Source organism: Zootoca vivipara, chromosome Z1, assembly GCF_965207765.1.
Source record: "Zootoca vivipara chromosome Z1, rZooViv2.hap1.1, whole genome shotgun sequence".
NCBI classification, from domain to species: Eukaryota; Metazoa; Chordata; class Lepidosauria; order Squamata; family Lacertidae; genus Zootoca; species Zootoca vivipara.
Genome location: NC_142583.1, coordinates 63,163,082 through 63,186,261, shown reverse-complemented (window position 1 = coordinate 63,186,261; position 23,180 = coordinate 63,163,082). Strand labels below are relative to the sequence as shown.

The 23,180-nt window shown below is 46.6% G+C and overlaps 1 protein-coding gene across 1 annotated transcript in view; it reads right to left on the bottom strand.

Annotated features, from left to right (window-relative positions):
- The window catches only part of PRKG2 (protein kinase cGMP-dependent 2), a 71,767-nt gene that overhangs the window by 12,662 nt on the left and 35,925 nt on the right, over positions 1-23,180 (bottom strand). Inside the window, exons 7-11 of the mRNA XM_035112345.3 lie at positions 20,306-20,383; positions 10,628-10,722; positions 9,093-9,161; positions 4,439-4,537; positions 1,432-1,582 (exon numbers count right to left, since the gene is read on the bottom strand). Coding sequence (XP_034968236.3) covers positions 1,432-1,582; positions 4,439-4,537; positions 9,093-9,161; positions 10,628-10,722; positions 20,306-20,383 — 492 coding nt within the window. The remainder of the gene's footprint in view (positions 1-1,431; positions 1,583-4,438; positions 4,538-9,092; positions 9,162-10,627; positions 10,723-20,305; positions 20,384-23,180) is intronic.

Here is a 23,180-nt window from a genome sequence, read left to right as displayed (position 1 = left end):
CCGGGCAAGCTTTCCTTTTTTTATTTTAAAAATTCAATCTTTTTTTTTTGAAATTTGAGGTTACCACCCTCTGTCCCACCCCACCCCACCCCCATAGTGGTTTCCAGCCCTTCTTATATTGCACTTTTATGTTCTTTGTTCATATATGTGGAACATACCTGTATCCATTAGGGTGATGACTTTTTCATTCCCCCCCCCCTCAAAAATTATTTCCTGTAGCACAAATGGATGAACTTTTGCCTATTAATGACTAAAATGAGGTATATTCCATTGAAATATTTAAAAAGGTTACGCACAAACTGCTTTTAATTTTTTTGTATGCTGTTTTACCTTTTAATAAAATTTTATCAACAATTCTATATATATTTCGTATCAAATTTGGACATTCCACAGTGGGGAGTGTTCTTAGCAACATAGGGTATACAAATGTCACATCTGCACAAGGTAAAAGCCCCTTTTGGGGACCTCAAAACTCAGCCAGCAGACCCTGCCAGGGCATGCTGGGAAAAGAACCTACAGGAGAGGTAGCAAAACACCGTCCTCTATACTGTTACTGCAGCGAAGAAAAGCTTCCTTGTGTGTTTGATGACCCTATATAATGTTGTATATATGTGACTCTAAAGCTTGGGTTCAATTTTATATCTGCTTACAGTGACTTCAAAAATGGTCAAAAAACTGATAAATAAATTTTTTAAAATCATTTTGTGCGTGAGGTTTTTTTTAAATCAAATCTCTTTGAAAGTAAGATTTTATCTACTCTTTAATGAAAGCTCATCAAATTATGATACAGGGAAATGAGGCTGTAAAAAAGTCATCACCCTACCGGGTAGTATCTATACTATCCATTTTTAATAATCATTTGCTTGAACCTTCACAAATCTGTTGAGAGATCAGCATTTTCTACAAAACTTGCGGGCCAGCTTTCCCGGGGGCCAGCAGGCGCACCAAGCTCCAGCCGAAGCCCTGTGATGCTGCCATCACGATGTACCTGTCACAATGCCCGCAGCGCGGCTATGGGCAAAGAGGCCGGCAGGCAGGTGGCGAGTCAGCACGCGGGCAGCGAGGCTTTGGATTGGCTTGCTGCCAGCACAAATCAAAGCCCAGCTCCCTTCCTCCATGGGGCAGGGAGAAGCCAGGAGGAGGGCGGGAGGTGGCGGCGCTGCAATGTGTGTATGTGTGAATGGCTCAGCCCCAACGATCATGCTGATCCATGTGGCAATTCCAGGACCGTCCACGGGCCAGATCCAGAGGGCAATTGGGCCTGATCCGGCTCGTGGACCTTAGGTTGCCAACCCCTGCGTAAGAGAATGCACTTAAAAATATGGGAATCCTGAGACCCTAGGAAGTGCAAGATCATCCACGCTAGCACAGATACACCAAGACATTCAGATCAAAAGCGGCAGTCAAAACATTTAAAAGGCAAATTCTTACAAGTTCCACTCTTCCAAATCCACCAACACCCAGGGTAGCCACAATTTCCAGGTTCTGAAACGGGCAGGAGGAAGGAAACTGGGTTACTTTTTCTTTCAGCTGTATCATCTCCAAAGAGACGTCGCTGGGTAGCCGCTCCAAGGAAGAAACTCTGCATTAAAAAGAAATTAAACACCCCCTTCAGTTCAATCTCACTGAGTGTGCAACCGAGAATTGCTGCGGTGGTCTGATAACGCCTGATAAATGTTTTCGACATTCCTCCACTGCACTGGCGTGGATCCAAAGGTATCTTTCCTCAAGCACCTGGAGCAATGAGCTCACAGATGGCCCTTTTCTGATTGAGCTGAAAACACACACACACCCCAAATTCATTTAAATTATTTTGTTTGTGCAAGTTCAGTTTCAAGACCTTTTCATAGCTCACTGAAGTTTGAAGAAGAAGCCACCAGTGTAGGTCTAAGGAATAGGAAGGAGGGTTTCCTCCTGGCTCAGAGGAAAGGCAGAGCCAGGTGTTGTGAGTTATTTGTCCTGGATAAGTCATCAAAGGAACGATGGCAGGTGTGTCTCAATAGGAGAGGAACATCTTGCAGCATTTTTGGTGTCCTTGAATTAGAATGTCTTTAGCATGTAAAAGGAGAAGAGAATTTCACGTCTTCTTACAGGAGAAAAGTTAGCATCAATAATAGGAAAATAGTGTTGTTGTTTTTTGGGGAAGATTTGATCAGGAACAGAATGTTGGATTTTTTTGAATAGTCAAGTTACTTTAGAGCCGGTCTAATGTAAATACTGTCTAAGTGTAACAGGTGCCGGTGTTTCTGTTAATTGCTCACAGGCGTGGGCTCTGCTCCTTGTATATAAGGCTCTGCCAGAAAGCCTTCTGCATCTCTTAGTTAGATCTTTCAGTTTGATTCATCTCGTAGTAGATCACTCTCTCAGTTGTTCTCAGTTTAAGAGATTCCTTAGTTGAATCTTAGTATGATTGCTTAGTTATAATGCTAGAATGCTGTTAATTCTCGGGTAGTTTAATGGGAGGTTTGTGGGAGGTTTTGAACGTGGGTAGATAACATTTATCTTTATCTAAGAGAGAAAGCATTTATCTTTAGTTTAAAGTCTCTTTAGAGTCAGTTTGTTTTTCAGTTAAAGAAACCCAACAGTTTGTATTTTCATTTGCATGCTTTTACAAGCGTACAGCTAGTAAGGGGTTTCACATAAGGGAGATAATTCCCTACGCTCTTGGTGGTGTTTTCTTAGCCAGGTCAACTTCTGACTGTGTATAATCTGCGTGAAGCGTACTTTAAAGGGCCGCTGGAAACTGGGATAGATGATTAAGATTAAGCAAGTTTCAATACCCAGTTTTCTCCAATATTATTCTTATCATATATATATTATTATCCAATACAGAATGCGATCTTTTTCTAATGAAGTTTTGAGAGTTCCCCTCCACGTGTCAAAAATACATGCAGATGAATTGCAGCTGTCACCTGCTGTTCTGCTGAAAGTCTCTTTTTAGTGGCAGCATTTCATGAGACATTAAATATTGATTGCAATCTCTCTGTTTGGGTACCTCGGGTCTGAAATGGCAATTTATTTGATGAACAGCCATCTGCTTTTATCGCATCTCTCAGTGGCCTTTTGTAGGTTTATTGTAATGAAGTGAGGGCCAAATAATTTCTCGTCAGAATGCCAATGGTAATTTCTTCAACTTGATACTGAGACTGCCTAATATTGCCTAATATTGCTGTGACTGGTGCCTGTGTTTCCGTGGCTCTGATCGGCACTAAAGGGAAAAATATGGTGCTAGTAGCAGATAGAGTCCATTTGAAGCCACAGTTTTTTTCAATTAATGCATCCCACTTCTGTTTTTACTCAAGGTGACATTATGTCTGCAGTGAGCGTGCACATATAGTGATGCTATAAAGCAAATTCTTGTTCCCACGCTGAGCCAGGCTAAGTCAGTTTGGACCAGGGCTGGAATGGCTAAAATTGCATGCAGCCTGGGTTAAGATTGCATGTAGCTAGACATTTCTGAGGAAAAAAATTAAACAGCTGTGCTTAAGATCTTCCTATTATCGTTTATGAGAAAGGCAAAGTGGAAAGCATGCATGCAAAGAACTGAATGGAAAACTAAAAAAAAAAATTATGGGAAGGTTCTAGATTGTGGCCAATGCATTGGAAACCCCCCACCCCTGCCCTGTTGCCCAGTGACCCTCACAGTGATGCCATATGTTATGGCAACACAGCCGAAATACTGAAGGAAAAAACCCACCGAAATACTTAAAATGAGAAAAAAGCATAGATGTACTGGAAGATGTCATCACTGAGCAGCTCTGTTGGACCCAGGTGGCGCTGTGGGTTAAACCACAGAGTCTAGGGCTTGCTGATCAGAAGGTCGGTGGTTCGAATCCCTGCAACGGGGTGAGCTCCCGTTGCTCGGTCCCAGCTCCTGCCCACCTAGCAGTTCGAAAGCGCATCAAAGTGCAAGTAGATAAATAGGGACCGCTCTGTCGGGAAGGTAAACGGCATTTCCGTGCGCTGTTCTGGTTTGCCAGAAGCAGCTTTGTCATGCTGGCCACATGACCTGGAAGCTGCCTGCGGACAAACACCGGCTCCCTCGGCCTATAGAGCGAGATGAGCGTCGCAACCCCAGAGTCGGACACGACTGGACCTGATGGTCAGAGGCTCCTTTACCTTTTCTATGTTGTAATCTTATGTTACTCTTAAATGCCAGCTAAATCTGAGATGCCGCGAGAGTTTTCAAGGTCTCAGTTAGCTTGTGGATTTGCGGGACTTGAAAGCGGCTGAAAAATGCTGGATGCCAAGTTAATAAATAAACAGACAAAAAACCACAGCGACTTTGGTCACCCATGAGTCCAATTTCAGAGGTGCTGCAGTCTGTTATGCCCTTTTCACAGGTCGTCTGTCGTAATGCAGATATATGCCGCCAACCCCACAGAGTGCGGAAGAGGTTACTTTCCGTGCAATTTCGAGGATCAGCTGCAAGACTTACTGAGCCTGTCTTTTTTCATCATCCCGAGCCAGGGTAGCCACATAACCCGCAAGGTATGCCTGGAGTTCTTCAAAAGTCCCAACTGTTTGACTGAAGGTTCTGCAGAACAAAAGGAATGAACCAACATGGAAAATCATCGCTAGGAGCGACAAGAACACATTTCCGTCAGTTTGTCCCCGTCCCCCCAATTAAATATACCACAGAAGTATATTTGATTTCTACTTAGATCTTGTGAGCCAGACATACGGTAATGAATAAAAAACACCCAGAGATAATTGCTGTGTTTGAACGAAACAGCTTCAATGGGCGAACACTGCATGAGGCCGCAATACACACAAGCACTGAAAAACCTGGTTGCCATATTGATGCATATGCTGTTGGGGGGCGGGGATGAAAATTGTCTTGTTGTGCTGTATATGTGACAAAGCTCATTAACCCCATGGGGAATAATGGGGGTTGCGGCCGGACCCAACAGAAAAGACTGTGTGTGTGTTAGGGGGTGGGTCTAAGCTTAAGAGAGAATTTGATTGGAGGGCTGAGTGTTGCTGGGGTAAATTGCATGTATCCATTCCTTGATTGACAGGGCGAGTGCTTAAGTACTCAGCATTTTTCGTATCCAGCTCACTCCTGGTTTAGAGTGACCTTGCTATGGCGCCGCCTGTATTCAGGGCCCAGTAGGAATTTTTTTCCATTTGGCTGATTGGCTTTTGCCATCTGGTTTTTCGCCTACTGCTTAGCAATAGTCACAACTTGTTAGGTTGGCAGGTTAGGCTTTGGTTGATGAGTTTGGGAGGGGCATCGCATGGAGGTGCATGCCCCTCAGTGTTGCTCTTATAGAAGTATTCCGTTAAAGGAATCCTGGGGCTCCGGGGCTCTAGTCCTTACACCCCCGCAATGGTGCAGGGCTGGGGCCAATACAGAGCACGAGCCTTGGGGAACATTTCTGGTGGGGGAGATGGCCTGGACTCAGCTATCTCCTCCACCATGGGGTGTTTACTTGACTTTCCTACCGTAGGAAGTCAGAGCTGGTCCTGTCCCACCGTGGGGCAGAAGATTAACCAAAGCCTAAGACCAACACTCAAATTAATTTGTAATTTTAAATAAAGTTGTGGCCAGAATTAAGCCAAAAAACAAAAACCTAAAATGATGTGTCTGTCTGAGTTATTGGTGGGAATTTTCTGGGGGTCTTGGTACACAAAGGGGGAGCCACAATGGGGTGAAGGCGTCCTCCTTTGCTTGTTCCCGTGCTAGTTTAAGTTTGTTGGTTAAATTTTCTAGTAGGGCAGTTTCCCATACATTTTGGTACCAGGAGTCTACGTTCACTCCTGATAGGACCTTCCAGAGTTTAATTATGATGTGTCAGGGACAGGGCAGAGGAGAAATGGTGGAGACCACCTCCCCAGGGAGGAGGAAGATGAAGACATTATAGATTTACAACAGGGAGTTTGAGGGAGGTCACAGCTCAGAGGCAGATGAGGGGAAAAGTTGGGAAATTGTGGGAGAGCCAGAGAAGCTGACTGATATGTTGTCACTAGAAAGCATTCCAGACCCACCATCTCCCAGAACCCGGCAGGCCTTAAAAGTAGGAGAACAAAGAGCTCGAAGACAGAGGGCACTTAGTGGCACCCGTAGAGGAGGTGATGATGATGAAGAAAGAGGAAGTGGGAGAGACGGAGGGTGGAGATTCACTTGGGAAAAGGCCATTATCCAAGAGGCTGAGTTCTAGAGCCTCTCTCTGTAAATTTTGAAATAAAAAAGGACCGTAAGAAACTTTCCCTTGTCTTTATACTTTCCTGGGCAACCAGCGGGGAGCCACCCCCAGCATCCTGACCTGATGTTTCTAGCTGCTGAGAGCACGTGACCTATTAGCTCCTTGTCATGTGCATGTGTTGTTGTTGTCCTGGAAGATATTTAATAAGGCTAGTTCTGGAGCTGCATCTGTTACAAATCCCTACACAAACACTATGCAATAGAATGAAATAACATTAGCCCTCTGCAGCTCCCCCCCTTTCTTTCCCCCACAACTGCCTTGTGTCTATGACAATAGTGCCTCACACCAAATGTAATCAAACCGTGAAAAAGACTCTATTAATTGAATATGGAGACGCTGTTTTCCTTGTTTGTTTTTGTAACACAAGAAAATAATAAGAACCATTTTTTTAAAAAAAGCCTGATTGCACCAGCTTGAATGCAAATATAGGAAATTAACACTCTACGACGGGCCTTCACAACCTGTGACCAACCAAGCTGAACTCACATCACCACACTATGTAGCGTGGCCCACAGGGAACTTCATCGACCTCCTATATTTGCTGACCGCGAAAACAAGAGCGGCTTGACAAGAAACAGGCAGAGAAATCTGTGCTGGAGATGCAACAAAGAACCGGGAACTTTCATACATGTTTGGTGGAAATGCGAGGAGATTGCTAAATTTTGGAACATAACACATGAGGAAATTTAAAGAATGATGAAAAAAATCAATCCCCAAAAAGCCAGATATGTATTTATTAGGTTTATTAAATGAGGAAATCCCGAAAGAAAATAAAAAAAGTATTTCTGTATGCAAGCTCAGCAGCGAGAATATTAATAGCAGCCAATTGGAGAACAACTAAAGTACCATCTAGACAAGAATGGATTATCAAATTGAGTGAGTACCTTCTAATGGCAAGATTAACAGCAGCAATAAGGAACCAGTCCAAACAGGAATTAAGAAGGGAGTGGAAAAGCTATGATGAATATATGAGAAAGCATTGTTCGAAAGAAGACATGCTAGTATGCGTTGAGTAGGAGGTATGAAGAGAAATACAAGGTAATTAGCATTTGAGTTATTATTATCTAGTTTTAATATAGAGCTGTATAGAAAACAAATGCACAAGTGAATGCTAAAATGGAAAGGGAAGTCGGTAAACCGTGGGGGGAAGCGGAGGGTGGGAAGGGTGGGAGAGGGAGGGGAGGTTGAGAGGAGGTTTTGTTTTGTTTTGAATATACAGTTATAAGTTTTGTTATGATTTGTAATATCTTTGTAATGTTTTAAAAATTCGAAATAAAGTTATTTTTTTAAAAAAAGAAACAGGCAGAGAAGGGTGTGTCAGAAAGAGAGAGAAAGAAAAAGGATGGTACAGACAGACAGACAGACACGGAGAGAGGTACGAGGATGGAATGGGGGTGTTTCCAAACTGTCGCTATTTTCAGATGGGACTGGCAAACTCAGGGTGTGCGATGAAAGTTGATTTGGAGAAATAGGCAGTTTGTGGATAAGCAGTCTTTTAGGAAACCTCATCTCCCACGAATGATTTAGCACACTGGCAAACTCAGGTTGTGGAATTAAAGTCTATTTTGAGCTCTTGTGCGACAAACCTGAACATTTTGTGATAAGGACAGGGGTGGGAAAATGCATTGGAAAAAGTGAGATAACATTGGCTTGAGTCAACATCATATAACCCATCCTGCAAATGAATGAGAATGAATGCTCAGTAAATAGCTGGCATCCTCAAATGTGCTCACACTTTGTGCAAACAAACCAGGATGGATGCTTGGTAAACAGGGCGTCTGGGGCAGGCAGGAGAGAGAAGAGGAAGTTACTTATTTCGGATATGATCCAGGAATCAACGTTTAATGGACTCTTAATTTTCACTGGTTTTCAAAGGTATGAAATATGTGTTTAAACCTCTCCTACAACGAACAACGGGACTTGCTGTGCCTTTAGTAGGGATGTCGGCGAATTGCAACAAAACTAGAAATGGAAGTGAAAATTCACCTGTGCTCAGGAATGGAAATCAGTCAAGTGTGTGCAGTTTGTAATTGTTCGCATCGTTGTTGCTGTTTTCTCAAACAATAAGTAGCTACTTAGTTATTTTTTAAAAAATACATCGTTTTGCTGTTTCATTTACGTTGAAATAAAAAGTTACCTAAGCTACATCACTTTACATCAAATAACAGGCAAATAACAAAATATTTAGCGGAAACCAAACTGCAGCGGAATGGAAGCAGCGCTAATTGTGCCCGGAGAAGAGAAGACTGAGAGGTGACATGATAGCCATCTTCAAGATGGAGCGCGCTTGTTTTCTGTTGCTCCAGAGCAGGGGTCAGCAGACATTTTCAGCAGGGGGTCGGTCCACTGTCCCTCAGACCTTGTGGGGGGCCAGACTATATTTTGGAGGGGGGAAATGATGCAAGAGCACCACGAGCCCCGGTGGCTGCTAACCTGTGTCTGGCAAGCGGCAGGGGCTGGCGGCGGGACGATGCGCGGCGCACGAAAGGGCTCTGGAGAGGGGCTGCTTAAAATGGCAGCCACTCGAGCGCTGCTGCTGCTGGTACCAACAAAGCCCAGCCCCCTTCCCCCTCTAGGCAGGGCGGGGAGCAGCCAGGAGGAGGGAGGGTGGAGGCGCTGGCGCCGCCACCGCCCTGTGAGGGAGAGGGAAAGAACGTGTGCGCTTGCGATTCCTGGACTGTCCACGGGTCGGATCCAGAAGGCAATTGGGCCTGATCCAGCCTGTGGGCCTTAGTTTGCCTGCCCATGCTCCAGAGGGTAGGACATGAAGCTATAGATTCATATGACAAGAAAGGAAGATTCTGCCTAAACATTATGAAGAACTTTCTAATGCTAAGAGTTGTTTGACTGTGGGGAGCACAAAGTCACAAAGATGCTACTTACTCTCTGTCTATGACAAGGCACTCCACGTCGTTTTCGTCGGCAATTATATTAGCAGACCTAACGTCATCACTGCAAACAGAAATATATCAAGGCATTACACTGATTAAATTGTTCTGTCCAATACAGAGATATTAAGAAGTGGCTTATTAGATGTCAGCTTGAGTACAATTGGCAGAAGTGGAGCATGAGGAGGACGGAACAGCACAACAGATACCCCAGAGGTGCTGAGCTCAATAGGAAAGGGATGAGGTGCAGTGGTAGCAAGGTTATGGGAATCCTGGGCTGGCAATGGCAGCCTGCAGGAGACCAACGGCACCAACCCAAACTTCTGCAACCTCACAGATGCCTTGCTCTACCCATCAGGGCCGTCTTACCCATAGGTGCTAGGGGTGCAGGGCACCCAGGTGCCGGGCTCTCAGGGGCGCCAGGCCGAGAGTCCAGAGCCCGAGAGTTGAGTCTGGGGAAGAGCCCGCCCATCAGTTGGAACACCGTGGTGGGCTCTTCAGCTGTGGGCAGCTCTGTGCTGTGAGTTCGGGGGCGACCGAGCCAGTGAGACGCTGAGGTGGCTGGCCGACTCCGCCCTCCTGCGTGCCTGGGACTGGGCAACCTGTGGGGGGGTGGATCTTTGCACCCCGGCACCACATATGCTTAAGACAGCCCTGACCCCTGTCCCAGTGAACACAGCACCAGTGGGGGGGGGTGCCACTGCTCATCTGTCCCCCCCCCACCCTCCCGTCATGGATCATAGTGGAAGCTAAAACATCATTCATTTGATAAAAGTTTATATACCACTTCATTGTAGGGGGAAGAATTCAAATCACAGCAGAACACTTAAATACAACTGAAACGGAAGAGACTCAGGCTGCAACTTGTGGGCGAATAAATCAGTGGGGGAAATGGGCAGCACAAATATTATTTTTATTTTTTAATATTTTTTATTAATTTTCCATTTAAACATATATAATCACATCATTATTATCCACTTTACTTCTTTGGCTCTTTAGAGCCTGTCAACTTCGTTCCCTCCTGCCTCTTGGCTTTCAAAACTAACCTTTATATCACAGCATTTTATATATTTTCCAGTTCTAATATAACTCGGTACAAAATACCTCGCAGTTTAAATAAATATAGAAAGGTAAAAAGTTTCTCATTACAAGTCTTCATACAACCCTACTTCATACAACCCAACACTGTAAGCAGTGTTGTCAACTGCTTACAATGATCTTTCAAATATTGTATAAATTTACTCCAGCCTTTTTGGAATACTTGATCATGCTTGTTTCGCATTTTTCCCGTCAGCTTCGCCAGTTCCGCAAAGTCCATCATTTTCATCTGCCTGTCTTCTTTTGTTGGTAGTTCTTGTTAAATATTCATTATTTTTATGGCAAAGTGGTTAGTCAATTTCCCCCTTAGGATTGTGCCCAAGACTCATATTCCCAAGTCCTGCTCCTGAACTCCTCAGCCATCCCACTTTATAAACATTTCTAGAAGCAAATGTGAATGCTAGCGATTTTTAAAAGCAATTTCCAACTCACCTGATCAGGGCCTTTTCCCCGAAGTAATCTCCTTTCTGCAGCGTTTTAATGAGCTGAGACTGTGTCTGACCTTCTGCAGTTTGGGTAACCTTAACCTAGGATTTGGAGGACTACATGTTACACAATCACTTGTCAAACACACATACAATGATACCAAGGCCACGTTCACACCATACATTTAAATCGCCTTGGGAGCACAGTCGAGGCTTCCCCCAAAGAATCCTGGGAGTTGTAGTTTGTTCAGGGTGCGGAAAGTTCTTAGGAGCATAGCTGCCAAGTACTCCATATCTCCCGGGAAACCCCCATTTTTTTTTTGTACCGATTCCCGGTGGTCCCCCATATCGGTTCCTCTCCCGTTATTCTCCCTTATTTCGCTCCTGTCGGCGGCTTTTTTCTTCTTCTTCTTCTTTTTTGCTGCTTTGCCCATCTATGGGCACAAAAAATGGCCGGCGCTGGCAACAGAAGTCGCATCTGCGCATGTCCGGAAGTGCATAGATGCGACTTATGGCGCTGGCGCCGGCCATTTTCATTGCCCTTAGATGGACAAAGCGACACCGGATGTTGCGTCTACGCACTTCTGGACATGCGTAGACGCGACTTCCGTTGCCGGCGTTGACCATTTTCGGTGCCCATAGATGGGCAAAGCGACACTGGCAGTTGTGTCTACGCACTTCTGGACATGCGTAGACATGGCTTCCGTTGCTGGCCATTTTTGGTGCCCATAGTGTTGTGTATTGAGTCAAAGGATTTTATATCTGTATTATTATTGTCTGTATTTGCATTAGGATAAAGTAACTGCCTTTTGGTTCCAGAGGGTACAGCTACTATTGGTTCATTTAAGCTGCTGTATTTGGATCCTCTGTCTTACTGGTTCCCTCCAAAAGGCAGCACTGTGATTGCCTGATATTGTTCCCTCCAAAATGTATCCCTTCCTAGCTAGTCCCCTGTCCCTATAAATGTAGCTTTCCTCTCCTCAGTCTTCAGTCTTGTTCACTTTAATAAAGAGCTGTTACTAGAGAACTGTCTCCAGCATGTTATGTGAAGAGAGCTGAAATCACAAACCCCACGTCACAACAACTGGCGACGAGGATGGGATCCGGAATGCTGAGGAGCGGTTAAACACAGCCCTGCCTCAGAGTCCGGATTGCAGCTGAGAACAAGACTCACTGGCCAGCTGAGAAGACGACCCTGCCCGCTAGGACAATGGAGAGTCCAAGGGTATTGGAGCCCTTCCAGCCATCAGAGCCCCACACATGGGAAGACTACGTCGAACGCTTCGAGTTCTTTGCAGTGGCTCAAGGGATCACCGATGCCAGCAAAAGAAGGGCCACATTCCTGAGCTACTGTGGGCCCGAGACCTTCAAGCTGGCCAAGGCATTACTTGCTCCAGCGAAGCTGAGTGAGACATCTCTCAAAGATATTCTTGCCTGCCTAACAAGCCACTTGGCGCCTACTGAGACCAAGATGGCCCGGCGGATGGAGTTCCATAAGAGGCAGCAGCGTGCTGGGGAGTCTGTATCCACATTTCTGGCTGAACTCCGGAAGCTCGCTCAGCACTGCGGCTTCCAAAATCTGGAAGAGACTCTCCTGGATCGGTTTATTGGTGGTCTGAGCAGCAAGAAAGCCAGAAGACGCATCGTGGCTAAAGAAGAGGTTACCCTTGCTTCAGCCTTGAAAGAGGCCACCGCCACGGAGAATTATGAAAGAGAGGAGCTTGATGCCAGTCGCAAGGCCACTAAGCCACAGATAGAAGTTGCGCATGCCATGGACGAGCTAGAGGCTACTCCGAGCCAGAGCCCAGTCCGTGGGGTCGAGTCGGTGCGTCAGGCCTGCACAGTGCACAGAGATCGCCGAGGCAGTTGCCCAGGTTGTGGCGGAAACCATGAAAGGAAGAGTTGTCGTTTCAGGGATGCTATCTGCCGGACGTGCGGAAAGACGGGTCACATCGCCAGGGTCTGTAGATCGGCGGCGTCGGGAGCGACAGGAGCACCTAGACTGGAGCATCGCAGACCGCCCACAGCAACTCGTTTTCTAAAGGACTGCCACTACGTAACGGAGATCAATGGGAGGGCCGTGCAGTTTCCAGCGCAAGGCAAGGCACACGTCAAGATGAAGATTGAGGGTCAGCAGTGCGACATGGAGGTGGACTCCGGATCCGCATTCACCATCGTGTCGGACCAGACCGCGAAGACATTCTTCCCCAGGGGTAAGTTGCCCCCTCTGGAGCCCTTTCCGGCAACCTTGCAGTCGTACTCAGCAGGCCGCATCCACGTTATGGGAATGTGTGCCGTGAGAGTACAGTTCCGGGACAAACAGGCTGTACTCAAACTGGTGATTGCGAAGGGCAGTCGCCCCAGTCTCCTGGGCACTGACTGGTTCCCTGCCCTGGGACTGAGTATCTCAGGGCTTAATTCAATCCAAACCTGCCCTGAGATGAGTGAGGTATTATGCAAGGAATTTGCTGGTCTCTTTAATGGAAAACTGGGTTGTTATAAAGGGCCCCCAGTTGACTTCGAGTTGGACCCCGGGGTGGCTCCAATCCGACTCAAACCAAGGCGAGTGCCATTTGCACTGCAACCCAAGATCGAGGCAGAGCTGGATAAATTGGTCAAGCAGGGAGTTCTCTCACCCGTGGACTCTGCTAAGTGGGAGACTCCAATTGTCACGCCCCTTAAAGCAAATGGGGAAGTCAGGATATGTGCAGATTACAAATGTACTATCAATAAGGCACTCAGGGGAAACTCATACCCCATTCCAGTCGTATCACATCTGTTGGCTAAACTGGCTGGGGGCAAGGTGTTCGCCAAAATTGACCTGGCACAAGCTTACCAACAGCTGCCAGTAACCCCACAATCAGCGGAAGCACAGACTATTGTCACACATAAAGGGGCGTTCAGAGTTAACAGATTACAGTTCGGAGTTTGTGTGGCCCCAGGGATTTTTCAAGGGCTCATGGAACGCCTGTTAAGAGGTCTGCCGGGGGTCTTGCCATTTTTTGATGACGTTTTGATTGCTGGAAAAGACCCACAGGAACTGGTTGCGCGTGTCCGTGCAGTGTTGCTCAAGTTCAAGGAGGTGGGGTTGCAACTGAAAAAAGAAAAATGCAGTTTTGGGGTGCCAACTGTGGATTTCTTGGGGTTTAAAATTGATGCATCAGGCATCCACTCCACAGATGCTAAGATTAAGGCCATCATCGAGGCACCACAACCACAGAACAAGACGGAGTTGCAGTCATTCCTGGGACTTATTAACTTTTATCATTCGTTCTTACCCCAGAAAGCTTCGGTAGCTGAACCATTACATAGACTATTGCAGAAAAAGAATGTGTGGCGATGGGGGCGGGAGCAGCAGAAGGCTTTTGACTCCTTGCGAGGAATGCTGAGTAGCAGGAGCGTCCTTGCTCATTATGATGAGTCAAAGCCGCTGGTCCTGGCATGTGATGCCTCTCAATACGGTCTGGGGGCTGTGCTGAGTCATAGGGAACCGGATGGGTCGGAAAAGCCCATCTCTTTCTATTCCCGTACGTTGTCGCCCACAGAGCGCAACTATGCTCAAATTGATAAAGAGGCACTGGCTATTGTGTCCGGAATCAAAAGGTTCTATGATTATTTGTACGGTCGCCATTTCTCCATTGAAACGGACCACAAACCACTGTTAGGGTTGTTCAACCCAAACAAACAAACGCCACAAATTCTCTCCCCCAGAATGTTGCGTTGGTCAATATTCCTGAATGGGTTCCAGTACACCTTGACCCATGTGCCAGGGAAACAGTTGTGCCATGCTGATGCGCTGAGTCGATTGCCCCTTCCTGGCGGGAGCAATGAGGATCCTGCTCCGGCGGAGCACATTATGATGCTAGAAACACTTCCGGGGGCTCCTGTAACAGCTACGGATATAGCTGAGAAAACTAGGAAAGATGCTGTTCTCTCCCGTGTGCTCACTTGGGTGGGGAGGGGGTGGCCAGGTGGTCCGCATGAAGAAAAATTCAGGCCTTATGCGACAAGGCAGCACGAATTGTCCATGCATAAGGGTTGTCTCCTATGGGGAGATAGGGTGATCATCCCAGCACCACTGAGAAACAGGGTTCTTGAGACGCTTCACATGGGACACCCGGGAATGGTCAGGATGAAGTCGCTAGCCCGATGTTATGTGTGGTGGCCTGGAATGGACCAGAACATAGAACAATGGGTACGAACATGCAAGGCATGCCAAGAGGTGCGGCCAGAAGTGGCCAGAGCACCAGTCCACTGGTGGGAGCAGTCCAGGACTCCCTGGAGCCGGCTGCACATAGATTTTGCTGGGCCATTCCAAGGGAAGGTCTTTTTGGTTATCGTTGATGCATATTCCAAATGGTTAGAAGTGGCGATGGTCCCTAGCATGGCATCAGCTGCCGTAATCAAGGTGTTGAGGCAGCTGTTTGCTACCCACGGGTTACCTGAGACCATTGTATCAGATAATGGGGCAGCTTTTGTATCCCAATAATTCAGGGCATTCTTGGCTGATAACTTTATAAGAGGGGTCACATCCGCGCCCTTCACCCATCCTCCAATGGGCAGGCTGAGCGCATGGTAAGAACAGCCAAAGAATCCATTGCGCGCTTAATGGAGGGTAACTGGTCGGCTCGCATTGCGCGAATGTTATTTTTGCAGCATGCGACACCGTGTACTGCGACGGGCAAGTCGCCAGCCGAGCTGCTCTTAGGTAGAAGACTGGTAACGGTGCTGGATTATGTCCACCCAGATAAAATGCCAAACCGTAATTCAAGAGCAACCCCCCAGGCTGAGACTGACACAACAAGGTATCTCGCCCCTGAAGATCTGGTCTGGGTGAGGAACTATTCACGAGGTCCGCGGTGGGTGGCCGGTGTGATCACCCGGGCTAGTGGACCTGTGTCCTATTATGTGACCTTGGAAAATGGGCAAGTTTGGAAGAGACATATAGATCAGCTGAGGCGCCGGGCGCTCAGCAGGGAGGAGTCAGATAATTCATCCCTGGCTAATGACGCACAGCTGCGAGACCAGAGTGAAGATGGCCCAGAGGTGCAGTCACCAGGGGCTTCAGCAAATGAACCAGGGTCTGCTAGTCCTCAGGATGACGAGGTACAGGTCGGGGACCCTGAGATGTCTGGGACTCCATCTGTTCCTGATGAAACCCCTATAGCAGCCCCTCCACCACAGGTAACACCCAATCCAGAACCTGCAACACCTGTTGTCAGGAGATCAGGTAGAAGTTGTAGGACCCCACAGTACCTGAGGGATTACGTCTGCTGTGCTCACTAGGGGGGGAGGGGTGTTGTGTATTGAGTCAAAGGATTTTATATCTGTATTATTATTGTCTGTATTTGCATTAGGATAAAGTAACTGCCTTTTGGTTCCAGAGGGTACAGCTACTATTGGTTCATTTAAGCTGCTGTATTTGGATCCTCTGTCTTACTGGTTCCCTCCAAAAGGCAGCACTGTGATTGCCTGATATTGTTCCCTCCAAAATGTATCCCTTCCTAGCTAGTCCCCTGTCCCTATAAATGTAGCTTTCCTCTCCTCAGTCTTCAGTCTTGTTCACTTTAATAAAGAGCTGTTACTAGAGAACTGTCTCCAGCATGTTATGTGAAGAGAGCTGAAATCACAAACCCCACGTCACAACACATAGATGCGTCTACGCACTTCCGGACATGCGTAGACGCGACTTCCGTTGCCGGCGCCGGCCATTTTTGGTGCCCATAGATGGGCAAAGCGACACCGGAAGTTGCGTCTACGCAACTTCTGGTGTCATGCGGCTGCCGATCCCGGATTTTGCAGTCCAGGACTTGGCAGGTATGGTTAGGAGACCTCTATTCTCCTCACAGAGCTACAATTCCCAGAACTCCTTGTGAAGCAAGGTATGAGAGTTAAACCACTTTGGGAACTGAAGTTCTGTGAGGGAAACAGGGCTCTCTTAGCAACTCTCAGCACCCTTAACAAACTAAAGCTCCCAGATTTTGGGAGGGAAGCCAAGTGCTGCTATTGTGCTTTAAATATGTGGTATGAATGTGGCCACAGTTGTTTCATCACCCATACAATTTATCACCCAACAAGAACAACCATAATTGAGCTGGGCTATTGTTTAGAGTTCTTTGTCGGGTCGGGGTTGTTGCTGTTATTGCTATTAATTTTTGGTATCTGTAATTTAGATATTATTATGATTTATGTGCACTTCCTGATGTTTTGTTTATTGTTTATGACTACTGTTGTTACGTCGTAATTATGTATTACAACTATATATTGCAAAACATATAACTACCCTGTTTCTCATATTTTAAGACATACCCATAAAATAAGCCATAGCAGGATTTTTAAGCATTCAAGGAATATAAGCCATACCCCGAAAATAAGACATAGTGATAGGCGCAGCAGCAATGCCAGCCGCGGCAGGAGGAGGAGGAAAAAAATAAGACATCCCTTGAAAATAAGCCATAGTGTGTTTTTTTTGAGGAAAAAATAAATATAAGACATGTCTTATAATATGAGAAACACGGTATATTGGATTCTGCAACCTTTAATGCGTTTTTCTACCTCAACTTCCCACTTGACCAGCTCATTTGTCTGCATATTCAGACAGTCAGCCTTTGCAGGACTGCTACCGTGTTTCTCCAAAAATAAGACACCGTCTTATATTTATTTCAAAAAAAAAACAAAAACATGGTGGCTTATTTTCAGGGGATGTCTTCTTTTTAAAAAAAATTAAGTATGGTACAGTTAACCTACAAGGTTAAACTGCCTATCACTATGGCTTATTTTCGGAGTATGGCTTATTTTCGGGGTATGTCTTATTTTCGGAGAAACACGCCATATGCATTATTAACAGGCTGAGTGTTTGATTTTGCCTCATTTTTTAAAAAAGAATAAGTTATCACAGAGCCAGGTGACCTAAAAATGTTAAGCATTTGGAGCAGTTTTCTTAAAAGGAAAGCCTGCTTGGTTTCAGACTTCTTCGTTTACATACGTATGTTTTACATACGGCATAAAAATATTTATATACCGCTGTATCATGAAAGTATACCACAGTGGTTTGCAGCAACATAAAACCAGACAATAAAATCATAACAAGTTAAAAGAAAAATGTAAAGGAAAAGGAAAAGGAAATTAAAAACAGACTTCAATCGACCATTGTGGGGGGTCTACTCTAAACTGCCTGCATAGGCAAATAGATTGGATTTGCTGGCACAGAATACTGTGCTGTCCACTGTGAAAGGCGGCTTTAAAAGACGATGAGAAAAATAAAGGAAGATCTATCTCTTGATATCTACTAGTCATGATGGCTAAGCAGCTATTCATGCCCTGCTTGTGAGCTATATAGAGCAGGGGTTGGCAACCTAAGGCCCATGGGCCACAAGCGGCCCACGGGGGTTGTTTTACCATCCCACAAGCCGCCCCCGAACCGAGCCGCCCGCTCGGCGAGTCCCCACACGCTGCACTAAACCGGCACAGGGACTCGCTTTCACAGTGCTGGAAATCGCGCCTGCGCATGTGCAGATGCCGGAAATCAAGTCTGCGCAGATGCAGACGCTGGAAATTGTATCTGCACAGACGCTAGAAATCGTAGGCGCCGGCGCTCACACTGTTAAAAGTCTCACCAACCCTCTCCCATCACCCATGCTGACTGAGGCTGAAAAGATTTCATCAGCACCTGAAATGGCACAGGTTCCCTAGACCCCCCTTTAAAAAACAACAACAACAGCATTTGATTGTAGATTGGAATCCACCAAACACAACACAATAAAATATCTTGCAAAAAGCCCAAACCGTTCCCAGATCTGCCAGCTCCCAGATTCAATAAGCAAATCGCCTGAGATGTGCCCAACACGGACCGATTCCTGCCAGCACGCATTTGCTTGCTTTCTCTGAGCGAGCTGCAGACGTGTTTATCCCTGGCACTTGCCAACTGGTAATGCGCCATCTGCGTCTATTCCAGCACGACAGCTGAGCTGCTCATTCCCCAATAGTTAACACATAAATGTTTTTTGATTAAGTCCCTTCCCCCTCTCCATAAAAAAAGGAAATGTTTTGTTCTGTTTTTCGAGGCTTTGGCTGGGCTCCAGAGTTATCTTAAAGGTAAAGGTAAAGGGACCCCTGACCATTAGGTCCAGTCGCGGACGACTCTGGGGTTGCGGTGCTCATCTCGCTTTACTGGCCAAGGGAGCTGGCATACAGCTTCCGGGTCATGTGGCCAGCATGACTAAGCCGCATCTGGTGAACCAGCGCAGCGCACGGAAACGCCGTTTACCTTCGCACCGGAGCGGTACCTATTTATCTACTTGCACTTTGTGCTTTTGAACTGTTAGGTTGGCAGGAGCTGGGATTGAGAAACGGGAGCTCACCCCGTCGTGGGGATTCGAACCGCCGACCTTCTGATCGGCAAGCCCTAGGCTCTTGGGCACCTACAGTTGGATTTTCACTTTGCTATCCAGCACTTGTGGGTTTTTATTGATTACCCACCCTACACCCCAAGGTCCCAGGGTGGGTTACAATATTGCAACACAATATTAAAAACAGTTTAAAATAACTTGCAACTCCCCAAATAAAGTGGGTCCTAAAATATACCCCTCAAGCGTCAAAAACCAGGGTAAAGAGGTGCATCTTCATCATTAGCTGGAAGCTGTACAATGAAGGTGCCGGATACACCTCTGTGGGGAAGGAGTTCCACAGCTTAGGGGCCACCACCAAGAAGACCTTTTCCTGGGCAACCCCCCCAAGTCTCTGGGGGTGGAGAAACTACCAAGAGGGCCTCCTCTGCTGATCTCGGCACCCAATAAGGTCTAAGGAGCAGAGGAGGGGATCTTTCAGATATCTTTCTGACCTTAAATTGGGTCAGAAACGAACTGGCAACAGTGGAGCTGTTTTAAAACTAGGGTTCTGTGATATCTAAATGGAGCCCCAGCCAATATTCTGGCTGCTAAATTTTGGACCAATTGAAGTGTCTGATTCATATTCAAGGGGAGCTCCATACATAGCCCTTAACAAAAGGCATGCAAATGCATATTTTACCACAACATACATATTTAAATACATATTTTATACATGTATATTTAATATATGTATTTTAAATACAGGCAACTACCAATTTGTGTGTGTGTGTGTGGGGGGTTATGTTCCAAGGCACTGCACCTAGGTGAAATTGCATATCTTTGAAACACCATGGGAAAAGCCTTAAAATGCCCTGTTCCTGCCTCATCCCACCCCACCGCATTCTGCCCTGTTCCACCCCTTTTTGTGATTTTTTTTGTGACTTTTGGGGTCATTTCCAGGTTTGGTATGATGTGCATGCGTGGTATGATGTGCATGCGCTGCCCGAGCATATTTTAAGTAATTCATTTCTAGAACTATTTCAACTTAAAACACACATTTTTATGTTCTTTGGTAGACAATTTGAGCAGAAAAGTGTGTCATAGAATTCACAGAAATACAGAGGATAATTATGTTAAAAATCTGTGTGTTATTGGTCCACAAGCTGCAAATTTGATTGGTTGGCTTAAAAAGGAAGATTAAACCAAATTCTCCTCCGCCCCTAACTGTGACCTTCATTTCAGTATCGCTCACGTCCTTGGAAGAGGCAGAACAGTCATCTGTTGTGATTGCAACCAAACAAACTTTCATGTTCCTACCCTTTGGCAAATATACCTGTGCATTTTCAGTGGCAACTTACCTTCCCTTTGGATATAACGAAGAAGGTGTTTCCTTCCTCTCCCTCCCGAATAACATAATCACCTTTGTCATAGTATTCCTAGGGGGCAGAAATAATGCAGATTATAAGAGGATGTAGCAACCCATTCAGAGCCTTCCAGGGGGCGAAAGGGGAAAAAACCACCAGCATTTTACAGAACATTGTCAAGCGTGTCGGTTTTAATATAGACAATTATTTAAATTCGTACCGATCCCCACAGTTCGGAGCCAGATAAAAAGGTCGAATTATTCAGTCTGCTTAAGACACAGGTGGATTGGGGTATATACCTTTCAAGCAGGGATGATCCCAGTGTTACATAACTACAACCTTCCTTGCAGATTTCCTGCAACTGGGCAGCAGAATGCTTCTGAGCAGGTAGAGGTAAAGGGACCCCTGACCATTAGGTCCAGTTGCGGACCACTCTGGGGTTACGGCGCTCATCTCGCTTTACTGGCCGAGGGAGCCGGCGTACAGCTTCCAGGTCATGTGGCCAGCATGACAAAGCCACTTCTGGCAAACCAGAGCAGCAGATGGAAACGCCGTTTACCTTCCCGCCGGAGCGGTACCTATTTATCTACTTGCACTTTGATGTGCTTTCAAACTGCTAGGTAGGCTGGAGCTGGGACCGAGCAACAGGAGCTTACCCAACTGCAGGGATTCGAACTGCCGACCTTCTGATCAGCAAGCCCTAGGCTCTGTGGTTTAACCCACATCGCCACCCGCGTCTGAGCAGGTAAGATCATGCAAATTCCAAAGAGGCTACAGCTGCTGACAGTGGGGGCAGGACATGGATCAAGCATCCAGCCCAACAGCCTGCATTTTCTTTGCAGCAAGATGCTATTCCTCTGCTTTGCAGCCATACCACTGTGACTTAAAGGTTAGATAGGTGTAGCTGGGCAGGGTGTGGCCTGGGGCAAATTATGCAGGGCTGCCTGTTTTGTAGGGGAATTGCATAAGAAGGGCACTGCTGGCTCAGCATCCTGTTCTCACTGTGGCCGACCAGAGGCTCATAGGAGGCCTGAGTGCACCAGTTTTCTAAATGCAGTATGATGGTGGCGGGGATAAGAGCTTTCCTTTCTTCCCACAGTCTCCAAATGCTATTATGTAGCACCCCACAAGGGACGCGGGTGGCGCTTTGGGTTAAACCATAGAGCCTAGGGCTTGCCGATCAAAAGGTCGGTGGTTCGAATCCCCGCGATGGGGTGAGCTCCCGTTGCTCGGTCCCAGCTCCTGCCAACCTAGCAGTTCGAAAGCACGCCAAAGTGCAAGTAGATAAATAGCTACCGCTACAGCGGGAAGGTAAACGGTGTTTCTGTGTGCTGCTCTGGTTCGCCAGAAGCGACTTTGTCATGCTGGCCACATGACCTGGAAGCTGTACGCCGGCTCCCACGGCCAATAACATGAGATGAGCGCCGCAACCCCAGAGTTGGTCACGACTGGACCTAATGGTCAGGGGTCCCTTTACCTTTACCTTTAGCACCCCACAAAGATTCGTTCAGACTACTTCCTCCTTCCTGGCAGACACTCCTCTCCTCTCTGAAAAATCTCACCCTTCATTAGCATTATCCCCTTCTGCCTTGTTACCTTTAAAAGTCAACCTTTAAATAAGAACCTGAGTCATCGTTGGCTGCCGTCCCTGGAAACCTTCGAAGTGGAGGTGTAAGAAAAATACAGTGGCAAAAATATGTGTCTAGGCAAACAGACAGTATGAGCTTGTTTTGGCCTCAGCTCAAAGGAAGCCGCCTTGAGAAAAATGGCAGGCACATGAGGTTGACAGAAGCAGTAGATGGGATATTTATTCTGCATCCAAACAGCTCAGTGGCTCATACAAAAAGGTAGCATCTCACATTATTTCTTTGGGGCTATAACTCCCAGCAGCCATGGCCAACATGGCTGCTCTGGCGGTGGCTGGTGGGAGTTGTAGTTCCAAATATCTGGAGGGCACCCGGTTGGTGAAGGCTGCCTTACAGCTGCTCTGCACTGAGTCAAACCTCTGGTCCATCTAGCCCAGTACTGTCAACACAGACTGGCAGTAGCTCCCTAGGGTTTCAGGGAGGGTTCTCTCCTGACTATACCTGGAGATGGCAGGGATTGAACCTTCTGCATGCAGTGCAGAAGGGGTGGGCGATATTTCATCCAAAATATATGACTGGGAGCTGCCGCCGAGACCACATAACACCGGTCCTGAAAGACCTACATTGGCTCCCAGTACGTTTCCGAGCACAATTCAAAGTGTTGGTGTTGACCTTTAAAGCCCTAAACGGCCTCTGTCCAGTATACCACCCATCCACCCCCATCATTCTGCCCGGACACTGAGGTCCAGCCCCGAGGGCCTTCTGGCGGTTCCCTCGCTACGAGAAGCCAAGTTACAGGGAACCAGGCAGAGGGCCTTCTCGGTAGTGGCACCCACCCTGTGGAATGCCCTCCCACTAGAGGTCAAAGAGAACAACAATTACCAGACCTTTAGAAGGCATCTCAAGGCAGCCCTGTTTAGGGAAGCTTTTAATGTTTGATGGATTTCTGTATTTTAGTGTTTTGTTGGAAGCCGCCCAGAGTGGCTGGGGGAACCCGGCCAGATGGGCGGGGTATAAATAATAAATTATTATTATTATTATTATTATTAACCATTTTGAAGTCCATATTGCGATATCTGTTTCATAATTTTTGACCTGGCAATATATTGCAAATCACGGTGCGTGTGTGCGTGCTATGCAAACAATCACAATGTGGGGGGGCGGGGGGAACGTAAAGCCAGCCAATGCCTCCACCTTTATTTCAGACATTGCAATATATTGGTATATCACAATGTTTAGCTGGTGATATATCACAATGTTGAGGACCAGATATCGCCCAGCCC